The sequence below is a fragment of the Nipponia nippon genome, unplaced genomic scaffold, assembly GCF_047370975.1.
Source record: "Nipponia nippon isolate SJK-2023a ecotype South Korea unplaced genomic scaffold, ASM4737097v1 scaffold_9, whole genome shotgun sequence".
In the NCBI taxonomy this organism is placed as follows: domain Eukaryota; kingdom Metazoa; phylum Chordata; class Aves; order Pelecaniformes; family Threskiornithidae; genus Nipponia; species Nipponia nippon.
The window spans coordinates 35884613-35911458 of NW_028262413.1; the positions used below are offsets into that span (position 1 = coordinate 35884613).

Consider the following 26846-nt stretch of genomic DNA (forward strand, 5'->3'; position numbering starts at 1 on the left):
TATTAAGATCCTGGTGTGGAGGACAGCATCAAGTAAGAAAGAGGAAAATATGCACTTGATAATATTTCCAAGCAGTTCCACTGTCACAGACCTATTCCCCCACTGCCAGGAGGCAGAGAGTTGTTCCAATAATTCATTACTCACTCTGGCTTTTTTCTTCTCTTAGGAAAAATATTTATCCCTAAAGAAAAGCCCATAGAAACCCGTACAGAAGAGAAAGTGACTCTGGATCCAGAACTAGAAGAAGCCCTGGCCAGCGCTTCAGATACTGAGCTCTACGATCTTGCAGGTTAGATAATATATAGGTATGATCCCCCTACATGTCCAGTTCTTCTCTGCCTAGACCTGCCACCAGGAGTGTCTCATGATCATCTCTCAAGTACCTGCTGTTTCACTATACAGACAGGTGGCCAACCTGTGGGCCACGCATCGCCCATGAGGACTTCAAGCATGACTCGATAGCTGCTGCATTTTATAATTCTGTCATCTACTTATAATTGATGCAGCAAGCAAGGGGAGAAGATGAACCGGCTAATGTGATTTGGGGAAAGGAAGGGTAGATGGTAGACTGCGGGCTGGGGTGTTTGCACTGTAGTGGAGACCATTGATCTTACTGCATCCACATTGTTTTTAGCGTGCTATTGCTACCTCCTCTCAACTCTGACATCCCAAATGGCAGGATGAACTTATTAGAGGATGCAATGGATGAAGATCCTGCATCCATTAGGAAACTTGGAATCTAGCCCCTTGAATCAGAAAATTGGTTGCCAGCTGATTAGACCTGGGTATCTTCACCACTTTTAATTCTTTTCCTTTAATCCAGAGTATAACCTCACATTCTAGAGTGTGCACAAAGGAAATAATTTTGAAGTGTATCCACTTGCATAAATAACATTTGAACCTATAGTATAACAAAGGCCAATCTGTAGTTGTCGAGCCACCTGTGACTTTCAAGCAGTTTGTATCATGGGTATGCCATATGTTTATGCTAGTGGAAGATCATCATCTGAACCCCTAATTTGGGAAGAAGCAAACCAGCCAGGGCTGATGAGATTAATGTCAATGGGTCATCCTAAAAACCTGCTCAGCCTAGCGTTGAGACGTCCCTATGGAACCACGGACATCTCCTGCCTCATCCACCCAGTTCAGAATGGATCCTATCCTTCCGTGGGCTCTCTGAGGTCCATGGTCTACCTTCTTGGGCCCTAGTTATACAAAAATTTTGGTGGGAGAATTGCAACTCTATTGACAATCTTTTTTGTTTTCATTAGGAAAGTCTAAATGAAATATTTCAGCATATTAGATTAATCTGAATCTGTGTTAGATCAACATTAAACTCAAAACTCTTGTAGCTACTATATTGTCCTATTGAAGGGTGTAATCTTGCCATTATCTTCTGTAATTCTTGGCTACACCACCCATTTCTGGATGCATTAGTCTTGGCTCTGACTGAAATGTGGGGTATCACAGGAATCACAGGATTATAATGCAGCTGGCACTTCTCAGGAAGTCTGAAGTTCATGGAATGAAGTTCCAAGTTTTGCTCAGCTCTGGTCAGTAGCCAGCCATTCATGACAGAATGTATCGAAAGTGTCGAAGTCTAATTAAAAAAAAAAAAGAGTAGCACACCTACTGCCCAGAGTTCTGCAAATAGCCTGTAACAGCAACTAAAGAGTCATTTGCTTACAGAACAGAGTATTTTCCATAAGAAAAAACTGATGAAAAGAGTAAAAATCTACATCAAATTAATAACTTTTAATTAATGCATGATCCTATAGAATAAAGTACAATTAGATAATTTATGAGAGAAGTATCAGCAAACACAGCACAATTTATTCCCTGACACTATGGAAGTTCATTTGCACAAAAGATAACTTTGCAGCTTCTTTTATGGAGTTTTGGTTTTTCTTGTAATTTATCTCATAATAATTTATATCCTCACTATTTATTTTGAAGTCCTGGAATATATTATTTTCTTCCAAGCACATTAGCATCCATGTGCTTCTGTAAGAAACCCCAGTGTGAATGCCAATTTATTAAGCTAACCACATGTACAGTCAAATTCTTCTTAGATATGCCAAACAATACAACAAAGAGCAATAAGAGGTTCAGGTTGTATATTAAAGGAAAAAAATGATTAGAAGTATAGCACTGAAACAAGTTACCCAAAGAGATTGTGGGATTTCCATCCCTGGATGTTCTCAGGATTCAGCGAGACAAAGCCACGGCTGACCTGGTTAATGCTGGCAACACTCCTGCTTGAGGGGGAGGCTGGACAAGGTGACCTGCAGCAGTTCCTTCCAGCTGGCATTTCTGTGATATGCATACTACATTGATTCAGATGTTCAAAAACCTGTGTTAAAAATGTCTGTATCTCCAGTATTTAGACCCCTAAAGACTCTCCCTACAAGCAAGCATGACTCAGAGTTAACATTTTATAACTGGTTTTTTTGTTTGGGGAACTAAACTAGAATTTGTAGCAGATATTTTTCTGCAGTCTTTGTTCCTGCTATTAACATTGTATCCTGTTGCTGGTATTTACACATTTTAGCTGTTCTTGGAGTGCACAACATGGTCAACAACCCAAAATTTGATGAAGGAGGAGCCCGCAGTAAAGATGGAAAAGGAATTGTGAGAAGTAAGCAAGCAGATTTCTTTTGTGGGCTATGTGTCATCTTTATGGACTTGTACATCTATAGGTTGGTTATATTGGTCAAATTTAGTGTAATGTAACTGGGCCTTACCTTGATTGATCTAATTAATCATGAGGGGGAGCTCTTTAAAGTAAATATAATCTTAACCTTCATTATCTATAATGACAGTAGTACTATGCAAATAAATCATTCCTAAGGAGCTCTGTTTTCCTAGAGAGCAACATCTGGGTCTGCAGACATGGTTGAAAGGATGGCAGTATTTAAGAAACCAAGACATATACATTTTTATTCCACTTCAGTTTAGGCAGTGGACAGAAAACATAGCGAGCTGTAGCTAAAAGGTGGCCACATCCCAGGTCAGGCCATCTTGCCTTGAGTACTGACATTTATGCAACTGAAGAACAACTTGTAACCACAGGCCTCAGACGTGGCAGAATCCCCTGCAGGGTCACATCTCTGACCAGAGTCACGTCAAGCTGCATTCACAGGGCGGCAGAGACCGCGTGGATGTGCTCCTGCCCCGGCTGCTCTCTCTGATCTGCTGCCTCCATGTTAATCCTGTGGCAGCACGTTTAAACATTGGCTGTTATATGGCTCCTTAGGTACACGGGAAGTGTAATCGTTCAGGAAATCCCCCAGCAGAAACAGCTGTAGTTATGAGAAACAAATCCAGAAATGTTTGCACTAAATAAACAGACCTTTGGTGAATCAGATCTTAGCTCAACAACTGACAGGAGGCTGGATGGGGGGAGAAATGGGTATGTCTGAATTCCAAGTTTTTCTTGAGAGCTGCCAAGCCTCGATCCAGAGCTCATCACCTCCAAGTTCTGGGATATCAAGTAGGCTAAACTCTGCTTTTTAAGACAAAATTGTGGAATGCTCTTTTCTAGGGAAGCAGTACTCAAAAAATGTTTTCTTGTGAGGCCATGAGAACAGCAGCTATCTTTACCAAGGACTTTCATTTCCATCCTTCTTTACTAAAGGGGAGGTGGGAAAGTAGACAGGACACTGTGTCACTTCATTTTTCTCAGGATTAAGACTGCTCTGCAAGCCTCCCCAGTGGGGCCCTGTGCAAGCTGCCATCTGTCTTGTAACAGGCAACTGTATGCATTACTAATCCACATAGATTTCAGATTATTTTTGTTGTACTGAGTCAAAATGTCAGCTATGTGAGTCAGCTAAACTATGCTCCAATCACAGACTGAAGAACCAGAAAATCACCGTCATATCACTTTATTCTTTGATCCAAAAGCAATACCTCTCCTTAGCCAAGTGAAATGCTTCAGTAAGACGGTGACATCTCAAAAGTTGCCCATCAATGTGGCAAAACAGCACCAATATTAAAGAAACAAGATAAAACTCATGGGAAGCAACAAGAAGTAGAAAGTGAAAAATTCTGCTAACTCTAGACTGAGTATACTGTGATGTCTAACCTAAGGACAGGGTGCAAATCTCTCCCTAGCTCCCAGCTTGGCAGGGTTTTGCCACAAGCACAAAAAATGCTTTGCTGTTTTTTGTTTACTTTCCGTCCTTCAAGGTAGGGTGAATTCTCTATATGCATTTTACCAGTAGTTTTCAATTTCCTACTCCCTAGGAAGGCTGGAGTGTTATTCAGGCATATGTGAGGTCTCTCAGGGAATTAGTAAAAAAAGAAGTTCAGGGTAAAAGGGAGCAGAGTGAAAACCAGCTCAAGGTTTGTGTATGACTTCACCTCTACTAAAAGTATGAGTTCTAAAAATTATTTTTCTTTTGGCCCATGATATAGCATGAACTCTACCCATTGCACTGAACAGAAATGTGTAGTACATTGAGACTTGAGCACGAGTCTTCAAAATAACTCACTGTCTGCAACATGAAATAAAAGGGTTTAAACATACTTGTGGTCAGTAACATGTTCCTTTCTTGCCTCTAGTGGCTTGGGTGGTCAGGGCTCATAAATTATCTCTACAACTATATGCATGGGAATTAGAAATACTAATTGTGTTCTAAGCTATGATTTTTATGCATCTCTAAGAATATTTATAGCTCATAGCTGCCAACATTAAAAACTGTATCTCTTTGGAGCATGAATACTCAAGACTTCATAAATCTTGGTGCTGGCAGACGGACTTGCTTTTCATGCTTTGATAGCTTTATTATTTAGAAAGTGCAGATGCTGCAATTTTACAAGAGCTAATTGAATTTATAGTAAGGCTGATAGCATCAGCCTAAAGAAGGAAACCGAGGGGCCTCCTGATCATGTTCCTTTATGTTCGCAAAGTCTATACATAGGCGCAGGGACATTTTCTCACTAATGTAATGGGCAGGTTCTGAGCACACCTTCCTTTACAGGTGTTAGACAAAGAACAAAGCAGCCCTTGCAGTTTATTACATCTTATACAATAGTCTTTAAAGCTGCTTTGGCTTAAATTAATTGTACTGGGACTTCTGTACAGAAAGGAGGAATTTGCCTGTGAGGAAACTGCCCAGCTGCTGTGACTGCAGGCTCCAGTGACATGCTTCTGGGTGCACAGAAGGTGCAAAGGGCATGGCAGGCATAACGGGGCTAATTCTTCTGTTTCCAAGATTTGTGGTTCATATAAACCCTTTCTTGAATGTTACAGTACAAACCTAAATGGGAATTGAAAAGCCAGACTGTTACTGACGATCCTGTTCCTCACATCAACATTTCATGAGATCTTGTGTTGCAGATGTGGTGAAAGGTGAAAAGGTCAAGCCCATCTTTGAGGAACCACCTAATCCGACCAACGTGGAAGCAAGTTTACAAAGGATAAAAGCAAATGATCCTAGTCTCCTAGAAATTAATCTCAACAACATAAAGGTAGATGCTGTGGTTTCATTTATGTCATCATAGGAGGGTTTATTCAAATATTTCCAAAGCCGTTGCCTTTTATCTTCAAATTTTGTCTCTCTCTACTGTTCAAGAAAAGCAGGACACACAGGAAAGGGGTGTGGAAGGAACTGTTGTAGAGGCTCCAAGGTCATCAATGCCTGATACTGAATTAGATGCCAATTAAAAGCCCAAGGGATGACTCCCTCTGGCTGCCTTTCTTTAGCAGATTGTAAAGCAAGATATCTCATGGGCACTATATAATCATCACCGGCCAAATTCAATTAGCCCACACATACAAATGGAGGAGGAGCTGGCACGCAGAGACTGAACGACCAGCAGCAAAATAGGAAAGTAGCTCAGAGATTTGTCAAGTGCCTGCGCTGGCCTGACCCAGTTAAAGGCAGTGCTGTCATCGCACCCTAGCGCAGGCCTCCATGGTCTCTGAAGGCCACTATAAGCAGAGGATGCTTTGTCCATTCTGAGATACTCTTAAAAGCATCGGGGATGTTTAAATTGCATAGACTGTGGCTATTAATCAATCAGTTTGATAATAATTAAAATCAGTGTCCAGCGATGTGACTGACTTTCCTAATTACTGGATTTACCTTCTTAATGCAGAATATTCCTATTCCAACACTGAAAGAATTTGCAAAAGCTTTGGAAAGCAACACGCACGTGAAGACATTCAGCCTTGCAGCTACTCGAAGCAATGACCCTGTAGCCATTGTAAGTTTATTTAAACACTGTTTGGAAAAAAATTACAACAATTTTAAAGTACGTCTGTGTCTGCTTTAGGATGCATTCTTCATTTTCCCTTGCAGAATTTCCCTGTGACTATGCAAAGCAGAAGTGTAATCTCTTCTGATCTACCTCTATGCTCTTCTAAGCCTATTTGTGTTTTATTTCTTTGTAGGTACTAAGCCATGTTTTGCAGATTTTCTGTTATTCCCTGAAACTCTCAAGACGTTATCTCATATTCCCTCTTTCTGACCCCTCAGGCATTTGCAGATATGTTGAAAGTGAACAAAACACTGAAGAGCCTGAATGTAGAATCCAACTTCATCACTGGGACGGGTATTTTGGCACTAATTGATGCACTGAGAGAGAATGAATCCCTGACAGAGATTAAAATTGACAACCAGGTAAAGAGACACCATTGAGTGAGTCCACTTTTGTTTCCCTTCTATATGGATTCCCAGAGGGTTCTCCTAGAGGGCTCTGGCAAAGTCAAGGCAGCCTCTGTGGCTCAGCCGTTCTGCAGCTCGTGTCCCATACCTATGCAACCAAACAGTGGAAAACTTCTAAATAAAACTGGTCAAAGCCAAATATAAAACCCAGAGCAAAATCTCCAGGGACAGGATTCTCTTTGTAGTTTGCAGCACAGTACTGAAATATAACCACTTATTTCTCTCTCATATGAAAACAAATCTTTTCTTTTGGGGACATTTCACCACATCATCAACAGAGGCAGCAGCTGGGGACAGCTGTAGAGATGGAGATTGCCAAGATGCTGGAGGAGAACTCCAGGATTCTCAAGTTTGGATACCAGTTCACAAAGCAAGGTCCAAGAACCAGGGTAGCAGCAGCTATCACTAAAAACAACGATCTGGGTAAGATGCTACTAAATCTACTCATCATTTGTTTATGTGAGTCAAGCCCTGACCTTCCTGGACACAACTCTTCCTGTCTGTATATAAGATTGAATTTTAACTCTACAACATTCAATCTGCTATATGCAAGGGGTGATGCATAGCTCCATGGACTCTAGAGTAGACAACAGCAAAGATCTTACTGTGATTAGGTGCCACTATTCTTCTTCTCCCACTTAATCTGGGAAGAGGTGTTACTTCGGCCTTTTCCATGGAGCACCCTGGATTTCCAGCTGCCCTGTCAGCTGTTCTGTCCAGTAAGTAGAGAGCCAAACCCATCCTGTTTGTTCAATGAACACAGAAGTCCTCACTTCTTTGCCCTGCCCATGACAGACCAAGCCTGCCCAACCAAGGGAACAAAAAAAGACTTTTCTGCCTGCGTGACCAAGTACAGGCAAGGACAATAAAGCTTTGCAAGTTTTACCTGAGTGTGACATGCTCTGCCCTGTGGGCTCAATACAGAGAATAGGGAGGAGATGACTAGGCAGGAGTAGTTTACAATAAGAATAAAAAAAATAAAAAATAAACTCTGTTATTAATCAATTCTACTTCAAAGTTGGGTGTCAAAGCATGATGCCTTTTCTGGCTTCAGCTTGGGTTTCTCTCTGTGAGAACCAAGATAAAAGTTGAGCTAGAACCTACTTCTTTCATGCATACTTTTAATTTTTTTCGGAGTTTTAATTTTTAGCAGTACCTAAGTATTCCCATGATATACATTGTTCCTGAAACTATTAGTGCCCCGGAATGGTGTTTAAAACATCCACCACCAAAGAGAGAAGGAGCTTTTTGTCCACTATTTAACCTGTTGCCATTAGACATATATCCTGTACCTAATCTTCATTTTCCTGGTTTCGTATTGTATGGTTTTGTTCAAGATTTAGTAGGGCAGAATACCTAAAAAATTCAACAAAACAAAATAAATGAAGCAACAAAACACTGAAAGCAGACACAAGTGACTGATACTATACTGTAGGCTTTGGAATAATGCAGTCTGTTTGCCAAGAAAGCACTATGAAATAAACCTTCTGATAGTAAAGTAACAGGATGTTTGTAGTAATATATTGTTGTTATTGACTTTCTGTAGTGAAAAGCATTAATTTATCCAGTTTTACTGCTTTTGTTCTGTACTTCAGCAGTTCAGTATCAGAAACAGGACATGACAGTTCGATGTAACACCAAATTTTATATCACACGAACAGGAGAACCTCACTAATCTCACTAATCTTATCTGGCAAAGTCAGAGAAGACTCAATATATTTTTATTATGGTACGGAGTAGCAAATGCTGCCCAACTAGACCTGCGGTATACCAGCTGTAATGTATCCTAAATGCTGTAAAAATTCACATGGGACTGCTTGTCAAAATAATCCTGCCCATGACACAAAGCTTATCGCTCTCTGCTTTGCTAAATGGCAGCTTCAACCTATTTTGTTTCTAACGAGAATCCAGAATTAATGTACTATCTGATGGCTGATGTGATCAGAGCACGTGAAGTTTAAACAGATACTGAAAGGTCCAATATGATGTTTTCCTTGTTGCCAGTACTTACTGATATCAGTACTTAGGAGTACTTAAAATTATTTTCTAAGAGGATATGATTGTTGCTTACTGATAGTAGACACTTGTGCAATTAGAGAAGTTATTAATTTTTGTTGCCTAATGCTTAAATAATCCAGAGCACCGCCATGCAGACTAGAGCAGACCAGCATCAACTTAGTTGGAACACAGTGCCTTTTAAAAGAACAGTAAAACTATAACAAAAATTTAAATGGAGCCATTGGTAGGAGGCACTGGAAGTGGTGAATTCTCCATCATCTAAAATCTTTAGCTCAGAATTTGATTTTTAGAGAAAATGTATTGATACGAACATTGGGTGAAATTTTACAGTCTGTGATATATAAAAGCACAGTTTAGATAGAATTGTTTTGTTTAGCGTTAAGATCCATTAATTATGGCATTTATGGACATAATCCTGATGAGTATTTTTTAGAAGCTCCTTCCTTCTTATTCATGTTACTGAGAAGGGAGTGTGTCAGGGAGAAAAGTCCTTAGGTTCTCAGGAAAGCAATACTGACTAGTCTTTTCTTGTTTTATTGGTCTAGTTCGTAAAAAGCGGGTGGAAGGAGAGCGGCAGTAGCCACGCCATAAAGGATGCAAGGCAAGATTGGAGGCTGCCAACAACTGCCATCTCGGAGCATTCACTGGTCAGAAGGGAAGGCACTGGAAAACCATTACAATGGGAGTTGCTAGTTTCTGTTAATGTCTCCTTTTAACCTTGAAAATGCAGCCTGTTCATTTTTAACTTTCAGTTAATTTAATTTTTATGAGAAAGATTCATAGTTGGTTTGATTTTAATGAAAAAAATGTTTTGCAGTATCTGAAGCCAATACGCAGAATCTTAACTGTGTTACTGAACATAACGTAGTGACACTGACCCTTATTTTAGACATTTTTTGATATGTTAAAATGTCAACTTGTGTAGGGATAAAGCGATTCTCTGCTGAAAATAGAAATTTTAGGGCTAAGTCCTGCAATGCCTTATGTTTGTGAATAATCCTTACTTATACGTCTATAGTCCTGCCGAACTGAATCCTGCAATGGGATGCTCCCAGGTGTAGAACTAGTTATGCCAGTACAGGTTTGCAGGATCACACCCTTGAGCCTCTCTCCTGCAGCTGGAACCGCGTTGGAACAGCACCCTTCTACCTTCTCGGGTCTCCACCCATCCAGGTCCAAGTGCAGGATCACGCCTAGGTGTAAAAACATTGTCAAAGCCTACTTGTTTACATAAGCTTAGGTTAGGTGGATCATTTCGCAATGTTACACTGATATTTGTTACCCTTGCTCCACATTGTAAAGTATTATTAGTGCTGCCAATCCTATATACTTTGAATGTTTCGGGTTTTTTGTTCCTAGGCTAACAGGTTTTTATTTGCTACTAGAATGCACAGTTTACAGCTATTAATCTTAATCTAAACAAGTATTCTGAGCAATATTTGTTTTGCTTTGAGCCATGTGTTTGACTTTTTTTAGTTCTGGTATTTATGTACATTTGTTAGTATTATAGAACTGTTCTCAGGACCTTTTAGATGAAGATTAATTAAATAGTTAACCCAGGAGAGCAGCTGTGCTACCAGGAAAAAACATTAAGAGAGTAGTTGTACCAACTACAAAACTTACATTTATAGGCTCCACTTCAGGTTTGTCTGTGTATCACAAGGCACTTAGGTATTCGCGTCAGTGCTTAGCTGAATAAGGGCAGATTTAAGCATATGCACAAATGCTTTGCTAAATCAGGGCCTTAACTCAGATGCTGTGCATAATCTTAACCCAGTGGAAAACACTTGTGAAGCAGCAGCTAACCCCAATGCTCAACAGCATCAAAGTTTTAGTAAGAATTCAACCTGATGTTTCATTTTGTGTATTTTACAGTCTAAAACTATTCTCTATCACTGTTTTGTCACTGCCAACAGTCATCTCTGACAAACAGCCAGAGGTTCATTTTGGTTACACGTACGCATGCTGTAAGAGCTAAGGGAGACTGGTTAGGTGCATCACACATACAAATGCTTTCAAAAAAGCTGCAGAAATGCACCTGGGGCTAGCGGTGCTACCCGGGAAACACTAGCCTCTCCTCCGAGAGCTCCTGTGGGACAGCGGGGATGAAGCACTGCTTCCTTCACCCGGGTGAGGGGACAGCGCTGGAGGTCACGGTCACTCCAGCGTACTCCTGACCCGGGGCAGAGCTGTCAGCCACTGTGCAGCTGGGCATCCAGGGACTGGAAACCGGGGAGCCCTGGGAGCAGTCGGTACATGTTTGACATACTTCCCTGAGTGATGTTTGTGTGACCAGAGCTGGAGTGCAAGCTAACAGGATGACCCCTCCCTCTGTGCCTTTTGTAATGGAAACGAGTAGGTCCAAGGCAACACTCTTCCTGTTGGACCCCAGTATGAAGACCAGTATCCAAACTGCATAACATACACTTAAATCCCACTTCAAAGCTAAAGTGGTCTGCTGAGCTGGGATCTAAAGCGCAGTATCCACAGTTTACTTCCCTGGAGAGCTCCCAATCTTTACAATTTCCACCTCTCCTTCCCTTCCTCAGAATAAGGCTGAAACCTTTGCTTTGCAAGTAAAAAACACACAGCGGAGTGTTGCTGAGATTTTCCCTGGATCCATGCAGGATTTGCTGTGAAAAACTTTGATATCCCATTAAAAAAAAAAAAAAAAAGACAAGTTCTGTAACACAGTCATAACTCTGCATGGGCTTAAATAAACAGTCCTTAAAAAAGATGCAGATTACCAGGGGAATACTGGGCTTTGCAACATCAGGTCTCATGGGCTGGCAGAATCCTCATCCCCAAAACCAAAAGATTGTGGTTGCTGACAAACTCCAGTGATTAGAATCACACTGCCCCTATTTTCTTCTTTTCTTTTGATCCAACCAACAGAATCCCAACTATTAATCATTTTTTTAATGCATTTTGAAGTTTGTTTTTTTTTCTATTGGTTACTTTTTTTGTTAAAGGGTGGTACGTATATGTGTTTAAGGGAAATAAGTGCAATCCATTTTTACTCTTAATTGCCATTTGAAGTGTTGGTATTTGCATGCAGCAGTTTTACAAGGATGGATTGGTCTGGCTGCTTCATGATGCCTGCAGCATGTCATCCTATATAGCTTTGCTCAGAGCCACACAAGTGGTTATACAGTCAGGTGGCTCCATCCATGTCAGCTACGGTTTGCATCACGGAGCAAGGTACCTGGCTGGGGAAGGCCCTGTGGGCTCTCCGTCCCTTCATCTGCCATGCTCTTTGCACAGGCATGTTTCTGAAGGGAGGATTCCTCAGGCACTCGAGAGTATCATCTCAAACACCAGCCCCACTGTGCACTAGCAGACAGTGCCTGGAGCTGTGCACCCCATGGCAGGGACCTGGGAGGTCTGGCTCCTTCCAGCATGCGTGAGGAGAACTCCTAATCCCTGGCCATTTTCTCCAGGCAGCTGCTGCCAGCCCCTGCTGGGGGGCTCGGTGACCAGGGACATCTCTGTCCTGCCTCTTCTGTGTGCTCCACACAAGCGCTTGGTTGTCACCTGGCCTTGAGCATCACAAATCAAACATTGCAACAATATAAAGATCTGTTCGATACAACAGCAGCACATGATGGTGATGCTTGGAGGCAGATTTTCATATTAATATAGGATTATTTAGCTGGTTAAAAATCTCTGCAACTAACATGAAGTGGGTCAGGATGTGACTAGTTATTTTTAATTCTACTTTCAAGCAACATCTGGCATACTCGATGCTGAATGGGGAACAGGGACAGAAGAGTCCTTTTTTCTTAAGCAAACATTCAGGAGTAACTGTCTATTTTTGCACATTGCTTCTCGTGTTGACAGCTTCAGTTTCGTTTGTATTTTTTTATACAGTTTTTTCATGGAAAAGCTCAACTTTGTGCGTGTCCTAACATATATGTGAATCGTAGCGTGCACTAAGGACTGTATGTATACATGTATAACTCTAGATGAAGATGTTATCTCTGGAACAAAAGTAATTGCATGCGCAATGTGGTGCATATTACTCAAGAGGAAGGGAATTACCACGCTATGTAACAGTGACTCCCCAGCATTGTGGTTTTTCTAAATAAATCTTCATAAAGGATTTGGCTTTTGCAATTTCTTATGGTTTTGTGCCTTGAATCAAGCCTTCCTTGATGCTCTGAGATCAGATTAAGCAGCTTTCTCCACTGTGGCTCTTGCAGCTTTCACTCATCTGGATTATCTGCCAGGTTTCACCTTCTTTTCCCCCCACGTTACATGCACTGGGCTGAAGCTTTATGAATGATGGTTGGCTGTTCAGAACCAGGATTGGGAGCAGAGAAACCTGGGTTCTCCTCCTAGGCTTAATAGGCCTCCCAGATTTAAAGCAAGTTCATCATACCTGTCCATGCCTCGGCTTGCGTACTCTAACATCAATCTAATACTTTCCTGCCTCCCAACTCAGTGAATGCTTGTGAAACTCAGCTTCTCAGAGGAAGATGCAGGAAGAGATGCACTTTTATCTAAAGGAAATAAATGGGAAATTAAAAACTCCCATTTTCAGAATGTGTCACTACCTGAGATACTTTGGATCAGATTTCTGTGATGCATCTAGACATCTAAAGCTGCACATGAAAACCCATGGTATTTTCAGGAGTGACTAGGTACCAGCTCTCACCAGCTGCAATGTAAGTTCAGATGTGTAAAATACTGGTTCCTGTCCTTAGACAGCTACATACCATCAGAATCTGGCCCAGGTGCCCAACCCCCTTTTGGGAATTTACATGCTTTTGAAAATTATGCCCCATATCCCAAGACTAGATTGTATTACTAGCATTCTTTTTTTTTTTTTTTTTTTTTAAATATACGTCATGGCTCTAAAAAGAAATACATAGTAAAAAATAAAGACAACTGAAAAGCAGGACCCTTAGTCTACAATGCTTAATATTTGCTTTAACTCTGGTTTCAATTTTTACAGCTCTGAAATTATGTGACAAAGCAATAATAGATCTCTGCAGGCTGCTGTTCTTTTCTGAAGTAAAAAATGAGTGCAATTTATAAAAGGCTGCTGCCATCGGAGCTGCAAAGACTAGATTTCATGTTATCTTCATCACTAACTCAGGGAAGAGAGATTTCACTGTTCTGCGAAATTTAGAATCCAATTCAGCTGGGTGCAGTTGTATGCATAAAATCACTATTGTCTCAGGATCTTGCATCCAAAACATAGCAGAAGCACTGTATCAAATTATCCCTCCTCAGCTAGCTTCTACTCAGAAAGCCTGCAAAATGGGCTTTCTGTGAGCATCAGGTAGAGAGAGGCGTATTTCCCGCCCTCTCTTCTCCACACAGCGTCTCAGCAATTTTCCATATGGCACCTCATTAGAATTTGACACCGAGAACATATCCCGATTTCTTCCAGGGTATACACAGCTCTAAGCTTCAAGGGAATCAAGCACATTGTAGACTGCCTAAAGGCATAGACGGGGTTAATGAAATGGTTAAGTTGACCCTTAGAAACTATGCTGTATGTTAAAACACCCTGCAAAATAACTACACATGCATAAGGACAGTTAAAAAAGAAACCTCAGAACATCTCCCCACAGACAACGTGCTCTCTGCAGTCCCAGGGAAGTTCACAGTTTACCCACAGAGAAAAAAAAAATCTTCCCTACCCATTTAACGACTGCCTTTACTCATGTCAATACTTTAACTCCAAAATCTCACAGTATCTTTCTACTTTTCCTCTCTTGCATGCCAAAAAATGGATGAGACTTTTCAAGAAAACAAGGAAATATCAGTGAAAGAAGAGGAAGTATCTGCGTCCAGCATGTGGTTCTGCTGGGATTTGCAGAGCCTAACAGAGGGAGTGCTCATGGGAACTATGCAGCACAATTCCCACATCTCAGTTGTACGGGACTCGGAGAGTACAGCTGCAGAGAAGCTCAGGAGGTCGCACACTCCATTTCCTATCTATCTCCAACATAGGGTTTTATTTCTACATACTTCATCGCTTTTGCAAAAAGGCTGGTTTTGGTACTGCATCCCTTTCATTTCAGGGGTTGTGTTGAAATCCCTTGCGATTTTGACTATGAATGCAATATATGCCAAGGAACACAGATACTGCATCCCACCTTCTCACTCTGAACCTTGATTTTAGGAATCAGCTTCTTCCCTTGCACCCATTTCTTTTCAGAATGAAAATTTCATGTACAAACAGTTGGAAAATAACTCAATTTACAAAAAGGGAGTTGATACTATTCTTGCAGTCTCTGAGCATGCATCTTCAGTTCTTTCCTGTTCCATCTGTTCACTCCTCTCTCAAGCCTGAGCAATAGCAGGGCAAACCCCAGGCGCTTCATTTTCTACAAAGAATGCCGGGTCAGTCTCCCCATGAATGTGACACGGAGCAACAGTCTGAACTGCAGCAAGCTGCATTTACCGCTGCCCATCCATCTCCTGCTGCTGCCATGCAGAAGGTCCCTTGCTTGTGTTCTTTTGATGCATCCACCCCAAAGTAAAACCTTCTCAATTTTGACTGATACAGAGACTCTAGGGAGTTTTAATACATCAGAGAAGGAGGTGCAAGCGGACTAAATCTTCTGCCATATTGCAGTAGCTCTGACCTGCCTGTTGGTGTGTTTCTCTAGCCGCAGCAGGAGCTCTGCACTCTGTGCCCAGTGTCAAGCTGCTGCCAAACCTGCAGAAGGCTGGCATCCAAATGCAGCTCGTGGAGAGCACGGACTGCCGGAGAGAGAAACCGCAGGGCGAGCACTCTGCTGGGTGTGAGGATGTTGGACAGCAACCACTAAACCATGCAGCTCTCAAATCAGCTCTTTAGCTATTTTGACAGAGGACAGCATTTGCACATTAAAACCAACAACCACCAAGGAATCTCGGTCATTCTAATCTGTTTCAGCTATAGCAAATGTTCATCTATGTCTGAATGGAGCAGAATGGTCAATGGCTTTTGAGGTTTCCTTTTTGAGGAGGGGGGGGGGAGGGAAAAGAGCAGAATTGTGTTCAGCTGGTTCCCAGCCACGGCAAAGTGCTTTAAATATTCATGCTTTTCTTGTCCATTCCAGTAAAGCAGATGAGCACAAACAAAAGCAGCATGAGGGGCCTCCCTTAATGAGGGTCTGTTTGTTTTGTATAGCCAGCTGCCTGACTTTATTGAGCCTGACATTAGGTAGACTCATTCAACGAGCAAGGGAAGAGAAAACAAGGCTGTCAGATAAAGCAATTGCACGTATTGTTTCACTCTTGATCTTTTCTGATTATGACTGCATTGATAATATATGGAACAGACTCTGGAAGCAACATTTCATACTCGCAAACTGCTTGGTTCCCAGCTGTCACCACAGGTGCAGGTCACCTAAAAGCTGCCTGGACTCTCAGTCTATGTTGGTGAACACTACATAGAAAGAACTCCCCAAACCTGAGAATCTTGCATTAATTCTGCCACTTGTCCATAGAAAGGTTATATACTCATATGTCTAAATCAGCATGAAGAGCTTTCAGATGATGATGGGAGAAAAAGAGGCCACTACGTACAAGTGTCTGGTGAACCGGGATGTTGGCATTCTTGGTTAGTTCGTACTCCAGCAGTGTTGGCACACTGCACACACTGGTGTTCGTCATTCACATTAACTAGGTTGCTTAGAGGTTGAATCTGTTTTCTTGTCATTATAACAGTTCACTTAACTCTGCGTTCAGGAATGGAAAAAATAAAGCCATCGGCAGGAGCTGCTAGGGAGGCCTCCCCCGCTGCCTCCCCCCGCGGCTGCCTGGCCCCGCTAGGCGGCACAGGCACTCTATCCCATTCCTGTGTTTTTTCCTGTATGCTTTTAGGCTGCTTGGGGGAAAAAAAAAAAAAAAAAGTATCATTAAATGTGTCAAGCTCACTAGAAAATAAGGATATCCCCTCAAAATAATCTCCTTTAAATTTTGGTCTTCAGAACTGATTGTTCTGTGGCAGCTGATTAAAGCTGCAGTTAAGCTCTCCCCACCTTTACACTCCAAATGCACTGGCTGATCCAGGTTAACTACTGTGACATCTTCTTAAATGCACCCCAGGGAAGTTTATGGCATCTCTTCTGAGCCTGGAATAAGGTCAAGAGCACTTCTTAGGAACCTGGACCTGGTTACCTCACATTTAAGTTGCTCCCCTTACCACGCTTTTGCAGAGTACTGATCTCACGTATGCATTTGTGGAGAAAAACCTGACAGAAGGGAAATGGAAGTTTGATGGTCATAAGCAGCCAGAAGTGCTCAGCAGCTGCGACAAACCCAGCCAGCAGGGACATAGGCAGTTATGCCACCTGCCAAGAGCTGGAGTCCCTTCCAGCATTAGAGATTCATAGAGGTTGAAAGATCATTTCCATGATGAGACAGACCAAAGGTTTAAACAAAGATCTGTGATGACATTTAAATAAAAACGCATCTGCTTCCATTTGGTATACATTTTTCATTAAAATGAGACAGTTGTACTTAATATCTTCTAGTTATTTCCTATTCTATTTTTGTACCAATGAGAAAATCCAATTAAAAATATGATTTCCCTTCACTCTTCCGAAGCTTTCAAGCTGACTCCATAATTAAATTAACAAGTCAGAAGAAGTTATTTTTAATATATGTACAATGGAAACCACACTGTTTCCAAGGAGAAGGGGCATGATCCTGCATGCCCTGAAGTCAGCCGGGACTCAAACACGCACACAGCCAGTGCTGAGAAGAGCAGCAATCCCCAGAGACACCGGCTGAAGTACCTGCTGGTCCTGTGAAGGACTCACAGGCCTGTCTTGCTAGCTTGGAATCAGAATGAATCACTGCAAGAATATCCAAGGAGGAGAGCTGGGTGCTGAGGAGGAGACTTGCAAAAGGTTTTGCTTATTGTTTTTCCACTGATGCACACAGTCACTGTAGCGTCCAGCTATGCCACTCATATCAGTGTCTGCTAAGCTATCGCAAAGGCCACGTGTGTACTTGATCACCCTGGTGGTACAGGTCACGGCTTTGCCCATGAGTTACTGCCAGCTCCTGCTGCTTTGAAACTGCTTGTTGCTTTATAATAATGATCCTATCGGGTCTCATTTTTCCATAAGAGGGACTATGGGGCCACCTAGTCTGGCCGCTTGTGTGTCGGATATCCTTAAATTATATGCCAGTACCCAGCCTATAATTTAATCAGGCCAAATACTTGCATCACTTAGAATAAAAGAAAAAGGTTGACACCAGAACTGTGTTCCAGAGAATAAGTGATGCAATGGCAAAAATGAATGAGGTACGACATATGCAGATATTTCCATGCGCTGAAAGTAAAATCCACCTGCTACAGAGCAAGTGAAAAGCCTAAAGTCTCTGTCAGCTCAGCTGGGGTGGAGGGATATCAGCTGGTGATTAAGTTTACCTCTGGACACATCAGCAGTTTGGCACACAAGCTCTGCCAGAGATACTAAAAAAGCATTGGCACCAACCTTCTGGATGCTTTTCCGGATGTTCACATTGAGCCCAATCATCCGCTCTGCTTGGAACTTAACAAAGAAGACCTCAGCAGGCTAATTTACTTGAAAATGTTTAAACCAGTGCCAAGCTAATCAGCCCTCTGGATGACCCTTTGAATCTCCTCCCCTGAATAAAGCTGCTCTAAACTTAGAGAAATTTACCCTGAAAAGAATTTAGATACCACGAAGGGTACATACAGTACAACTCTCATCCCAGCTCTGAGGAATCCAGCACTGCACAACCAGAGTTTAACCTCATCACCATCCAAGTCAGCAAGCACCTTTTAACTGCTTTCACTCAGACCATGCCCAGCACCTGCAGTAATCACCAGGGGGCTGATGGTGCCTAAGCCGACTGCATCTACCTTGTAGGAGTTTAGAATAAACGCTGCTGCTAGGCTGAGCTATATTTGGAAATCCTCTCTTATCTGCTGCACAGGACATGAACAGTGTTCCTACACTGTGAAGGAAAGCCCAAGCAAGCAGCAAGTTATTGCTCATCCTTGCCTGCTCGTTGTCACAAAACAGGGTTTAGTTCACTGGGTTTTAACAGGGAACGCACAGGTAGTCTGTTGGAAACGCCAGTCACCTACTATTAATTAACATCAACTTATGGCAAAGGCAAATGACAACATTACCCTCAGCAAGTTTTACAAGCAGCAGGAATGAGAAAGCAAGCTCTGAAACAAGTGCTGGCATTCAGTGGGGTGCCCAGCACGGTACAGCTCCCCACTCTCCGCTGTGGCTTTGGGTAGGTTAGTACTGGCGCCTGCTTTGCCAGGGACAGAGAGTACAGCAGGTTTGCCTCCAGTAACAAGTCACAGGACGACACAGCAGTTACTTATGGTCAACTGAAGAGGGAGGGGGGGCAGGACTGGATTTGGGCCGAATGTGTGGCCCTCACTGTAAATGCACTGAGATTTTTGCAAAGCTGAGGAATACATAAAGCTCATAAATAAATACTTTGGGGGTGATGCATCTTTACACATTTTTCTAAACTGGGCATTAATGGCTGCCTCAGGTTACTGATCCTCAGAACATTCCCTCCAATGTCAACTTTACACTTAGAAAACAAGCCTGCTTTAGAAGGGGTGGCTATCAATTGCACTCCCCCTTTGACTGGTACAGGTGACATTTCAATTTTTGGACCATCTTCAAATAATTAATAAATCATAGTTTGCTGCATTTTGCCAAACAGTTTTGGTGCAAACATTTAAAAGTACTCAAACAGCAAGTACTGTACGCATCCTTAACACGCTACAGAGATGGAAACTGAGGCACAGATATATTCAATACTTTTTTCCCATTCACCCAACAAAATGTTAAAAATAGAAGTCCCCTTGACGCTTCCTGCAGCAGCTCCTACGGAGCCTGACGCACTACCCTGTCAATGAAGATTTATCTACCAGTCATGCATTTGTTTTCCAGTGGAGCTCATTGGGGCTGCAGTAATACTTTTCCTTCCCCTCTGATCTCTGCTGTGAGTCACTGAGCCCTTCCTCACGGTCTGGGTAGGAGCGCGAGCAGCGTCACCCTCTCTGCACGCACGAAGCTGGGCAGCCCGCACAGGCACAGCGGAGGGGAGCAGGAGGAGCATGACTCAGGCTGGAGCATCCAGGGGCAGTGCTGCCATGGCAACTGTGCTTTAACCATTGGATTACTCAGACTAGGCAGCCTTTAATTAATGGCTTGATTCTCTCTCACTCCTTCATTTCTCCCACAGTCGTAATATTTACTGCACTCCCTAGGCAAGCCACTGAAAGATTTCAAACAGACAGCAAACAGCAGAGACTACAGCTGGTCCAAATAACATATGGGAAAAAGCCCTGCACTTCAAGGAGCATTGATGAAGCGGGGCTGGGTACAGCTGCTGGCATGACCACTGCCCCAAGGAAGGGCAGTACCAAGGTGATGGACACCAAGCAGATCTGCCTAGAGCCTGTGTGCTCATCACTAAGAGACCTGAGATTCACTGCCAGCACCTGTCTGCCTCTAACATTCAGAAAGTCCCTTCAGCATCAGAGCAAGGAAGGAAAAGATATACTTGGAATCAGACGCTCCCAAGCATGCCCTCGGTCGTATCAGTGATCACAGGACGAAAAGGTCAGGGTTTGTCCACTCTTCTCCCAGGGGGATGACTGAGACCTACCACAAATAAGTTTACATCTTCTGGTAGATGGACAGTAAGCCACTTCAGGAATCCAAAGATCATAGGCTAGAAATCACTATAGTACAGAGTTCAAAACTGAAGACACAGTTGGAAACGCTGGGATTTTTTTCTGTTTCAGTATTAGGTGAAAGTCCATACAAGCAATCATTCAGGAAAGAGATGTAAAATCAAAGACAACAAGAAAGGCTAACCCTCTACATGCTTGTAATGTTTAGCAATGACACTTTTGAAATGCTTTATAACAAAGGGAATTCCAGTCACAGCATGCCCTATGGGAAGACATGAATCTGGAGTGGTGCTAAAAGTAATTTTTTAATAAAAAAAAATTAACTTGGGACAAGATATACAACAGGTACTGTAAAGATCCACTGTTAATGATGAGGAACTGAAATTTACAGCCTGGAGTAACAGACCAGCCTCTGAGTTCTATAGACTAAACAAGTGTGCAAGGAAGACAAGAAAATACTCAGAAAAAAACAGAATTAAAACATGAAGCAATTTTCTTTTTCAGATGTGAAAACCTGCATTCTCACAGGCCTGATTTAAGCATTTTTAAACTCATCCTTAAATCACTGCACAGCCAGAATACACATACCCGTTGTAAGTATCCAGAACTGTTCAGCTGTACCCTGTTCTTCCAATAGAGCTGAATGGAGCGACACCACCATTCCCTGAGTACGTGGCCTTTGCACAGTTACCATTACAGGTTTTTAGGACTGGCTCCTCAGTGATGACTGTTTCCAACAGTTGAAAGATGGATTCATTTGTTCTTAGTCACAAGGTCATTACATATACCACAACTATATGCATATGGTCACTGATGCTCATCTCACCTTTTGATACATGACCAAAAGAAGTCTCTAGTCATATTACAGAGCTCCGATCTCCTTACTAACTCTTTGCGCTACCTTTCCAGGTAATACCCTGCTGCTCCCACCCATTTTAATGCTGGTAGGGAAAGGGCTGCAGATCTACTAGCAGCAGTAAAAGGCACTGCATTGAGAATCTCCATTTTCCCTTTAACTAAAAGCCCTCAAGTTGATCGCTGCTTTACACGTATAAAATAGGTTTAAAAATAAATGGTTCTGCTAATACATACAAGCTATGCAATAGGAAGCAGGAGAATGAGACCAGCATTGTCCCCCTAATTGCCTGATGTCCACAGCAAAAAAGGATCTGCAGTGTGGGGGATACAACCACAGGTCTCTTCTTTCAAGACTTCACAATTTGACTTCAAGGTTCAAAGTCTGAAGTGCTTTTCCCTTAATGTAGATAGCACAAAAGACTTCTCCAGATACAGCCAAGCCTTTAGCTAAAAGCTCTGGCTTGTGAAGTGCTCCCTATTTTAATCTCAGCACTGAGTGATGTAAATCAGCATCTGGACTTCCCCCTCTGCCCCACTCCTCGGATGCCTCTGCCTCCCAGAAAACACTTGTCCAAAGTTCAGGGCTCCTGCTGAACTTGACTTACTAGGGCCAAATGACTGAACCACCCAGAAGAAATTCCTGAGGATAGTCTAAAGAGCTGAGGACATATTGCGGCTCAGGGAGGAGCGGGGATGCATTCTTTCTCCAGAACATCACTTTCTCTTGAATCAGAGTTATAGAGAAAAACCTGTCTGGGTGCAGATGAAAGACATGACTAACAAAATGTTCTCTCCAATGAGAGGACATTTTCTTGTCCTGCACTTCATACCTGAGACACAGTGGGGTTTGATGTTAACAAGGTAGAACTAACCTATTTACAGGATGACACAGGGAAGATCAAACATATTTTTCAAAATGACCGGTCCAGTTGTAATAAAGGACATCGAGCTTTTGTTGTTTTGATCTCATCCCATTTACATATGCAAATCGGGAGAATAATAATTATTTTAATTTGAACCCAGTTCAGGCTGACTTGAAAGATTTGTTATATATCACACCACAGACTAATCAGAGTTCATGCTCTTGTTAGGAGACAAAATATAAAAATAGGTAGAAACTGATGCCATTCCTGGTGATAGACTGGTCCGAGTCTCCTGAAATTCAGCATAAACAGTAACTGCCATCCAGCTACGAGGAGCAACTAAGCTGCTCTGTGTAATGGCACAGCTGAAACAACAGCAGCTTCATCCCCAAACCAGATGTAACCACCCAAAACAAAGCCACAGGCAGGGAAGACTGAGGGAGACAGAGGTCACTGTAAGGAAATACTGCCAAGAGCTGGGCTTACGAGAAGGGCTAGAGAGCCTGAGAGAATACAGACACCACGGAAGACCAACATGGATATACTAACGTAATACCTGATACCTTAAAACGAAACTTTACGGACTGTAAGTAAAGCGAAGGTAGATTTTGTGCACAGATGATATGTTGGCAATAGAGATAAGCAGAAATCCTTGCAAACAAAAACATTTGCTAAGAGAATTCCTGATTAGTGAATGTAGTTAGAAAAGCAACTGAATTACCAGTATGGCACAATGTTGCCCACTGCAGAGAAGTATGTTTTAGTGTAATCACTTTTCGAAAAATAAATTCAATCCTAGTCTAATCCTCACAGGCTTCACCTGTGAAATGTCAGCTCTGAAGACACATTCTACTTGATTCTACGTTTGCCAGATTTAATGTTCAACAACAGAAGCCTGCCTGTTTACAGAGCCAGGTCAGGAGTTGGTGATGAAGAAACAGAACTACAGGATGTTACAAAATGGACCTAGGGATACAGTCCAAGTGAGGATGAGTAATGGTACCTACTTCTTCGGATGTGCGTCAAAACCAACTATCATTAAGAGGTTTGGACTGTTAATCTGAAGATTTGCAATGCTGTTAGATTTTAAGTTATTCAAGGACAGAAAGAGTTATGATTCATAAAGAGGCTTTTAAGAAGATGAGTCTAAGCCCTGCACTGGAACAGCTTGGGTAGCGCTCTCACTGTAGCTTAGATAATCACTTGGGTCAATTAAAAGCTATAAAACTAGCTCTAAAGAGTGCACGTGCATTTGTAAGAGCTTTTTATATTTTACAGAGCCTAGGAGCCTCAGCTGAATGGGAGGCCCCAGTGTGCCATGCAGAGCCCAAATATCTAGCAAAAGCATAGTTACCATTGTAAAGAGATTAGAAACTAAAACAGCAGTTTTATTATTTTCGACTTTAGAGTTCAAAATTACAAACACATGTCTGGCTCCGTTGCACCTAATGTATAGGAGTCCAGCTGCATTTACCTTCATGTATTCTGCTCTCTCCGGTGACCTCAGGCCCAGGCACCTCTCAAAGCACCTGCAGGCAGACAGGCATGACTGACTGCCCAGGGACCTCACGCGGCCTCCGCAGCAGAGCAAGGACTCCTCGCCCACTGCTCTCCACAGAAACCCTTCTTTGTTGGCAGGTGCCTTCCCCGCAGAAAGCCCATACAGGTGACCAGTACCATCACAGCCACTGAACTCATAAGCAGCTGCAGTCCTACTGGGGTGAAAGATCTGCCTGAAAGAACTCGGGTTTCTTGTTTCCACTTTCAGATTTAATGTAAATACCAAACCATCAAGTCCTTTTTATAAAGAAAAAAAAAAGGAAAGGTAGTTTACAAGTTTATAAACAAAGGCTGAAAACTGCTCTTTTTTCAGGACACTGAGGTACTCGAGAACATCATGTGTATTCATGGGGTGGATTACATAAAGAATTCAAAAGTCAGTAACTGGAAAGTAGCATTTCTTTAATTTGATTATTATTTTTTGGACAGAAACATTTAAACTATTTCCAAAAGGTCCACTACTGAAAGTGCTTTCCGACTCCTACTTTGAAGCAAGTCTAATAACTGCAAACACCATGGATTTAAAAGGTCACTGCATAATCCAATCTCAGTGATTAACATTTTCCTTTGTAGTTATGACTATACTAAAATAATGATCTCAATTCACAGGATGATTAAACATGTCTATTAATTTTACTTCAGTAAAACAGGCTGAAGAACCGTTGTATAACCAAGCTAGCTGAAGCACAGTTCACAACACCTTTTCCTTCAAGGAATTCAATTTTGCCAGTTATAACAAAAAACCTAGTTCTTTTTCAAACCCAGCTTTTTCCTATTCAAAGCTGTGAAATAAGATTCCAATTTTAGTATCCGATTCAGAGCCAGCATCTCAGAACTACTGCTGAACATTATCCTTCTGCCTGCTAATTTTAGGGCACTCGTTATTGCCCTAGGAGGCATATAATTGTTTACTATAAGAGTTCCCATGCTGTTAGAGCCGTTGGTACAAATATGCACTGAGATGAGTAAGTGCACTTGACAGGAGGTGAAAAACCCTGCAACTTCACAAAAATTAGGCCCTTGGAGCCACCTGATATCCACAGGCATATCTTTCTGTGACAAACATGATTTTTAGCAGACTTCTCTTGATTTTTCTTAGATTTCATGTACTTCTCCGCATTAACTTGGACTGATTACATGAACAGACCTCTCCCTCAACCAGAAAAGCAATTAATATGTAATATTCTACTTTTTAAAAAGTTCTTTTTCTTGCGTATTTTGTACTCAATTTACATTTCATACCAATCAGTCATATGAGTGAGCAGAAATATACCGATAGTATGAAATGCTACTTTTAATGAAGGAAAATTAACCTCTTACCCTGACGGACAATTAAAACAGTAATTAATGAAAGCAGATGGCAACTAGGTCACGACACTTAAGAGATTAATATATGCAGTACTTCTTGTTTCTCAATTCATGCATTAAATATTGGCGGTCGGCTTGCCGAGTTTAATCTATATGACTAAATACATGGAAGTGGGACGAGGAGAAAAAAGTCTAGTCGGCTCTTTTTGCAGGGTCACATTATCTCACGTTATGCTGCAGAAGAGAGAGGCAACAAAAGGGTCTGAATACCCATCCCACAACGCCATTCTAATCGCTCAGGATCCATGCAAGACAAGGACCAAATCATGACAATGACCATTTTTAAAATTTTTTCCCCGTACACAAAGTTGTTGGAGAAGCACAGACACAGCTTTACAGAGACTCTGGCTCCAGAGGGCTGCTCTGACTCTACTCCTGACAACGTGCTTGAAGCCTTTGAGCTTTTGTTCCCAGCTATGGAGCTGCAGAGTTAAGCTTCATGTTTTGTACATGCAAGGTCAACACACAGCTCCTGACCACTTTGCTCTTCTGATGGATTCCTTTACCCGCTCTCCACCTCCTTCGGCTTCTCTTTCCTTTTTTTATGTGGCCTGCTCTTCTAGAAGCAAGATACCAAACAACACATACAGTGAACAAAGGCATCACTTAGTGGTGCTATGTTCCTGATCAAGCTGCACTTCTTGATGGAGAAAAGCATCCTGGCAGGCATAACCAGTGTAACAAACAGGTAGGCCTCAAGGGTTTTATAAAGTTTTACATGAAAGTCAACCTTGATACTAAATGCTAATTAATTCCATGATTACTTCCTAATGAAACAAACCTGCCAGGCATGCTGACCAGGGAACAGCAGAAGACTGATTCTCAGAAACTGAAGATAGCTTTTCAGGCTCTTCATGTGACATGGAGTTAGGAAACGATTCAGAGCAGCTTGAAAGAATTGCTTAACAGGAAAGAAGGTGTGAGGCAAGTTCCAGCAAACTTGTATGACTACGAACAACACAGGTGTTTGCATAAAATGTTTGGGCTTTTTCAGGTAATTGCTCCCATTGGCTCACTTGCCATCTTGAAAATATTTGTTCAGCTGCTGCGAATGACAGGACACTCACAGGACAAGGTAGGGCTCACAGACTGCTCTGTTCAGGTGAATTAGCTGATGGCAGCAGTTTGTTCTGCAATTCTTCCACTCCATCAGGCTGGATGGCCAGCAGTGGAGTTCATCTCAGGAAAATGAAAATCCCTGGTGCCAAAGAATAAAGTGACAGATCGGAACAGTCTATTTTAGAAAAGAGCTGCCATGTCTAGTTAGTATCATGCACAGATTCGCTGCGCAGTAACAAATGGATGCTGGACTGAGCTTAGAAACTAAAGCCAAAAGTATATTGAGGATTTCAGCCAGGAAAGGGAAGGAAAAATGCTTTTCTGCTTTGAATTGCAGGGACCAAGCGTTCCTGTTTTACTAATGTTCTCCATTTTGCTCCCTTCATTTCTTTTCAAGTTATCTTTTTAAGGACAGAAGACACTAGCAGAGATGATGCTATGCATGACCAAATTTGAAACTCAAGGGAAGCAAAGATTATTTGATGCAAGCAGCACGCAAATCACCGGGTCCCTATTCCAGTTCAGGTTTCAACATCTCACATAATCTGCCACCATACTGCATCTAAACTCTGTAGAAAAGAATAATCACTACAGAAAGCTTTCATACAAAAATCCCCAATTCACCCCACCCACCAAGCAAAACATTCAATTTTCTTTGATCTCATTTCTTTTACAGAAGAACCAGGTGATTTAAATATGAATCCTAACAATGAAACTACTAATCACCTATTTCTTTCTGACTGATCATATTGATCTATTGTTCCTATTTATTACTCTGTGCCACTGTAT

The 26846-nt window shown here is 42.0% G+C and overlaps 1 protein-coding gene across 1 annotated transcript in view; it reads left to right on the plus strand.

Moving 5' to 3' along the window:
* Positions 1–12795, plus strand: part of TMOD2 (tropomodulin 2) — a 36839-nt gene extending 24044 nt beyond the window's left edge. The window contains exons 4-10 of the mRNA XM_087744614.1: positions 167–289; positions 2552–2638; positions 5345–5475; positions 6106–6213; positions 6486–6629; positions 6953–7097; positions 9239–12795. Coding sequence (XP_087600740.1) covers positions 167–289; positions 2552–2638; positions 5345–5475; positions 6106–6213; positions 6486–6629; positions 6953–7097; positions 9239–9273 — 773 coding nt within the window. The 3' untranslated portion in view covers positions 9274–12795. The remainder of the gene's footprint in view (positions 1–166; positions 290–2551; positions 2639–5344; positions 5476–6105; positions 6214–6485; positions 6630–6952; positions 7098–9238) is intronic.
* Positions 12796–26846: the final 14051 nt, after the last annotated feature.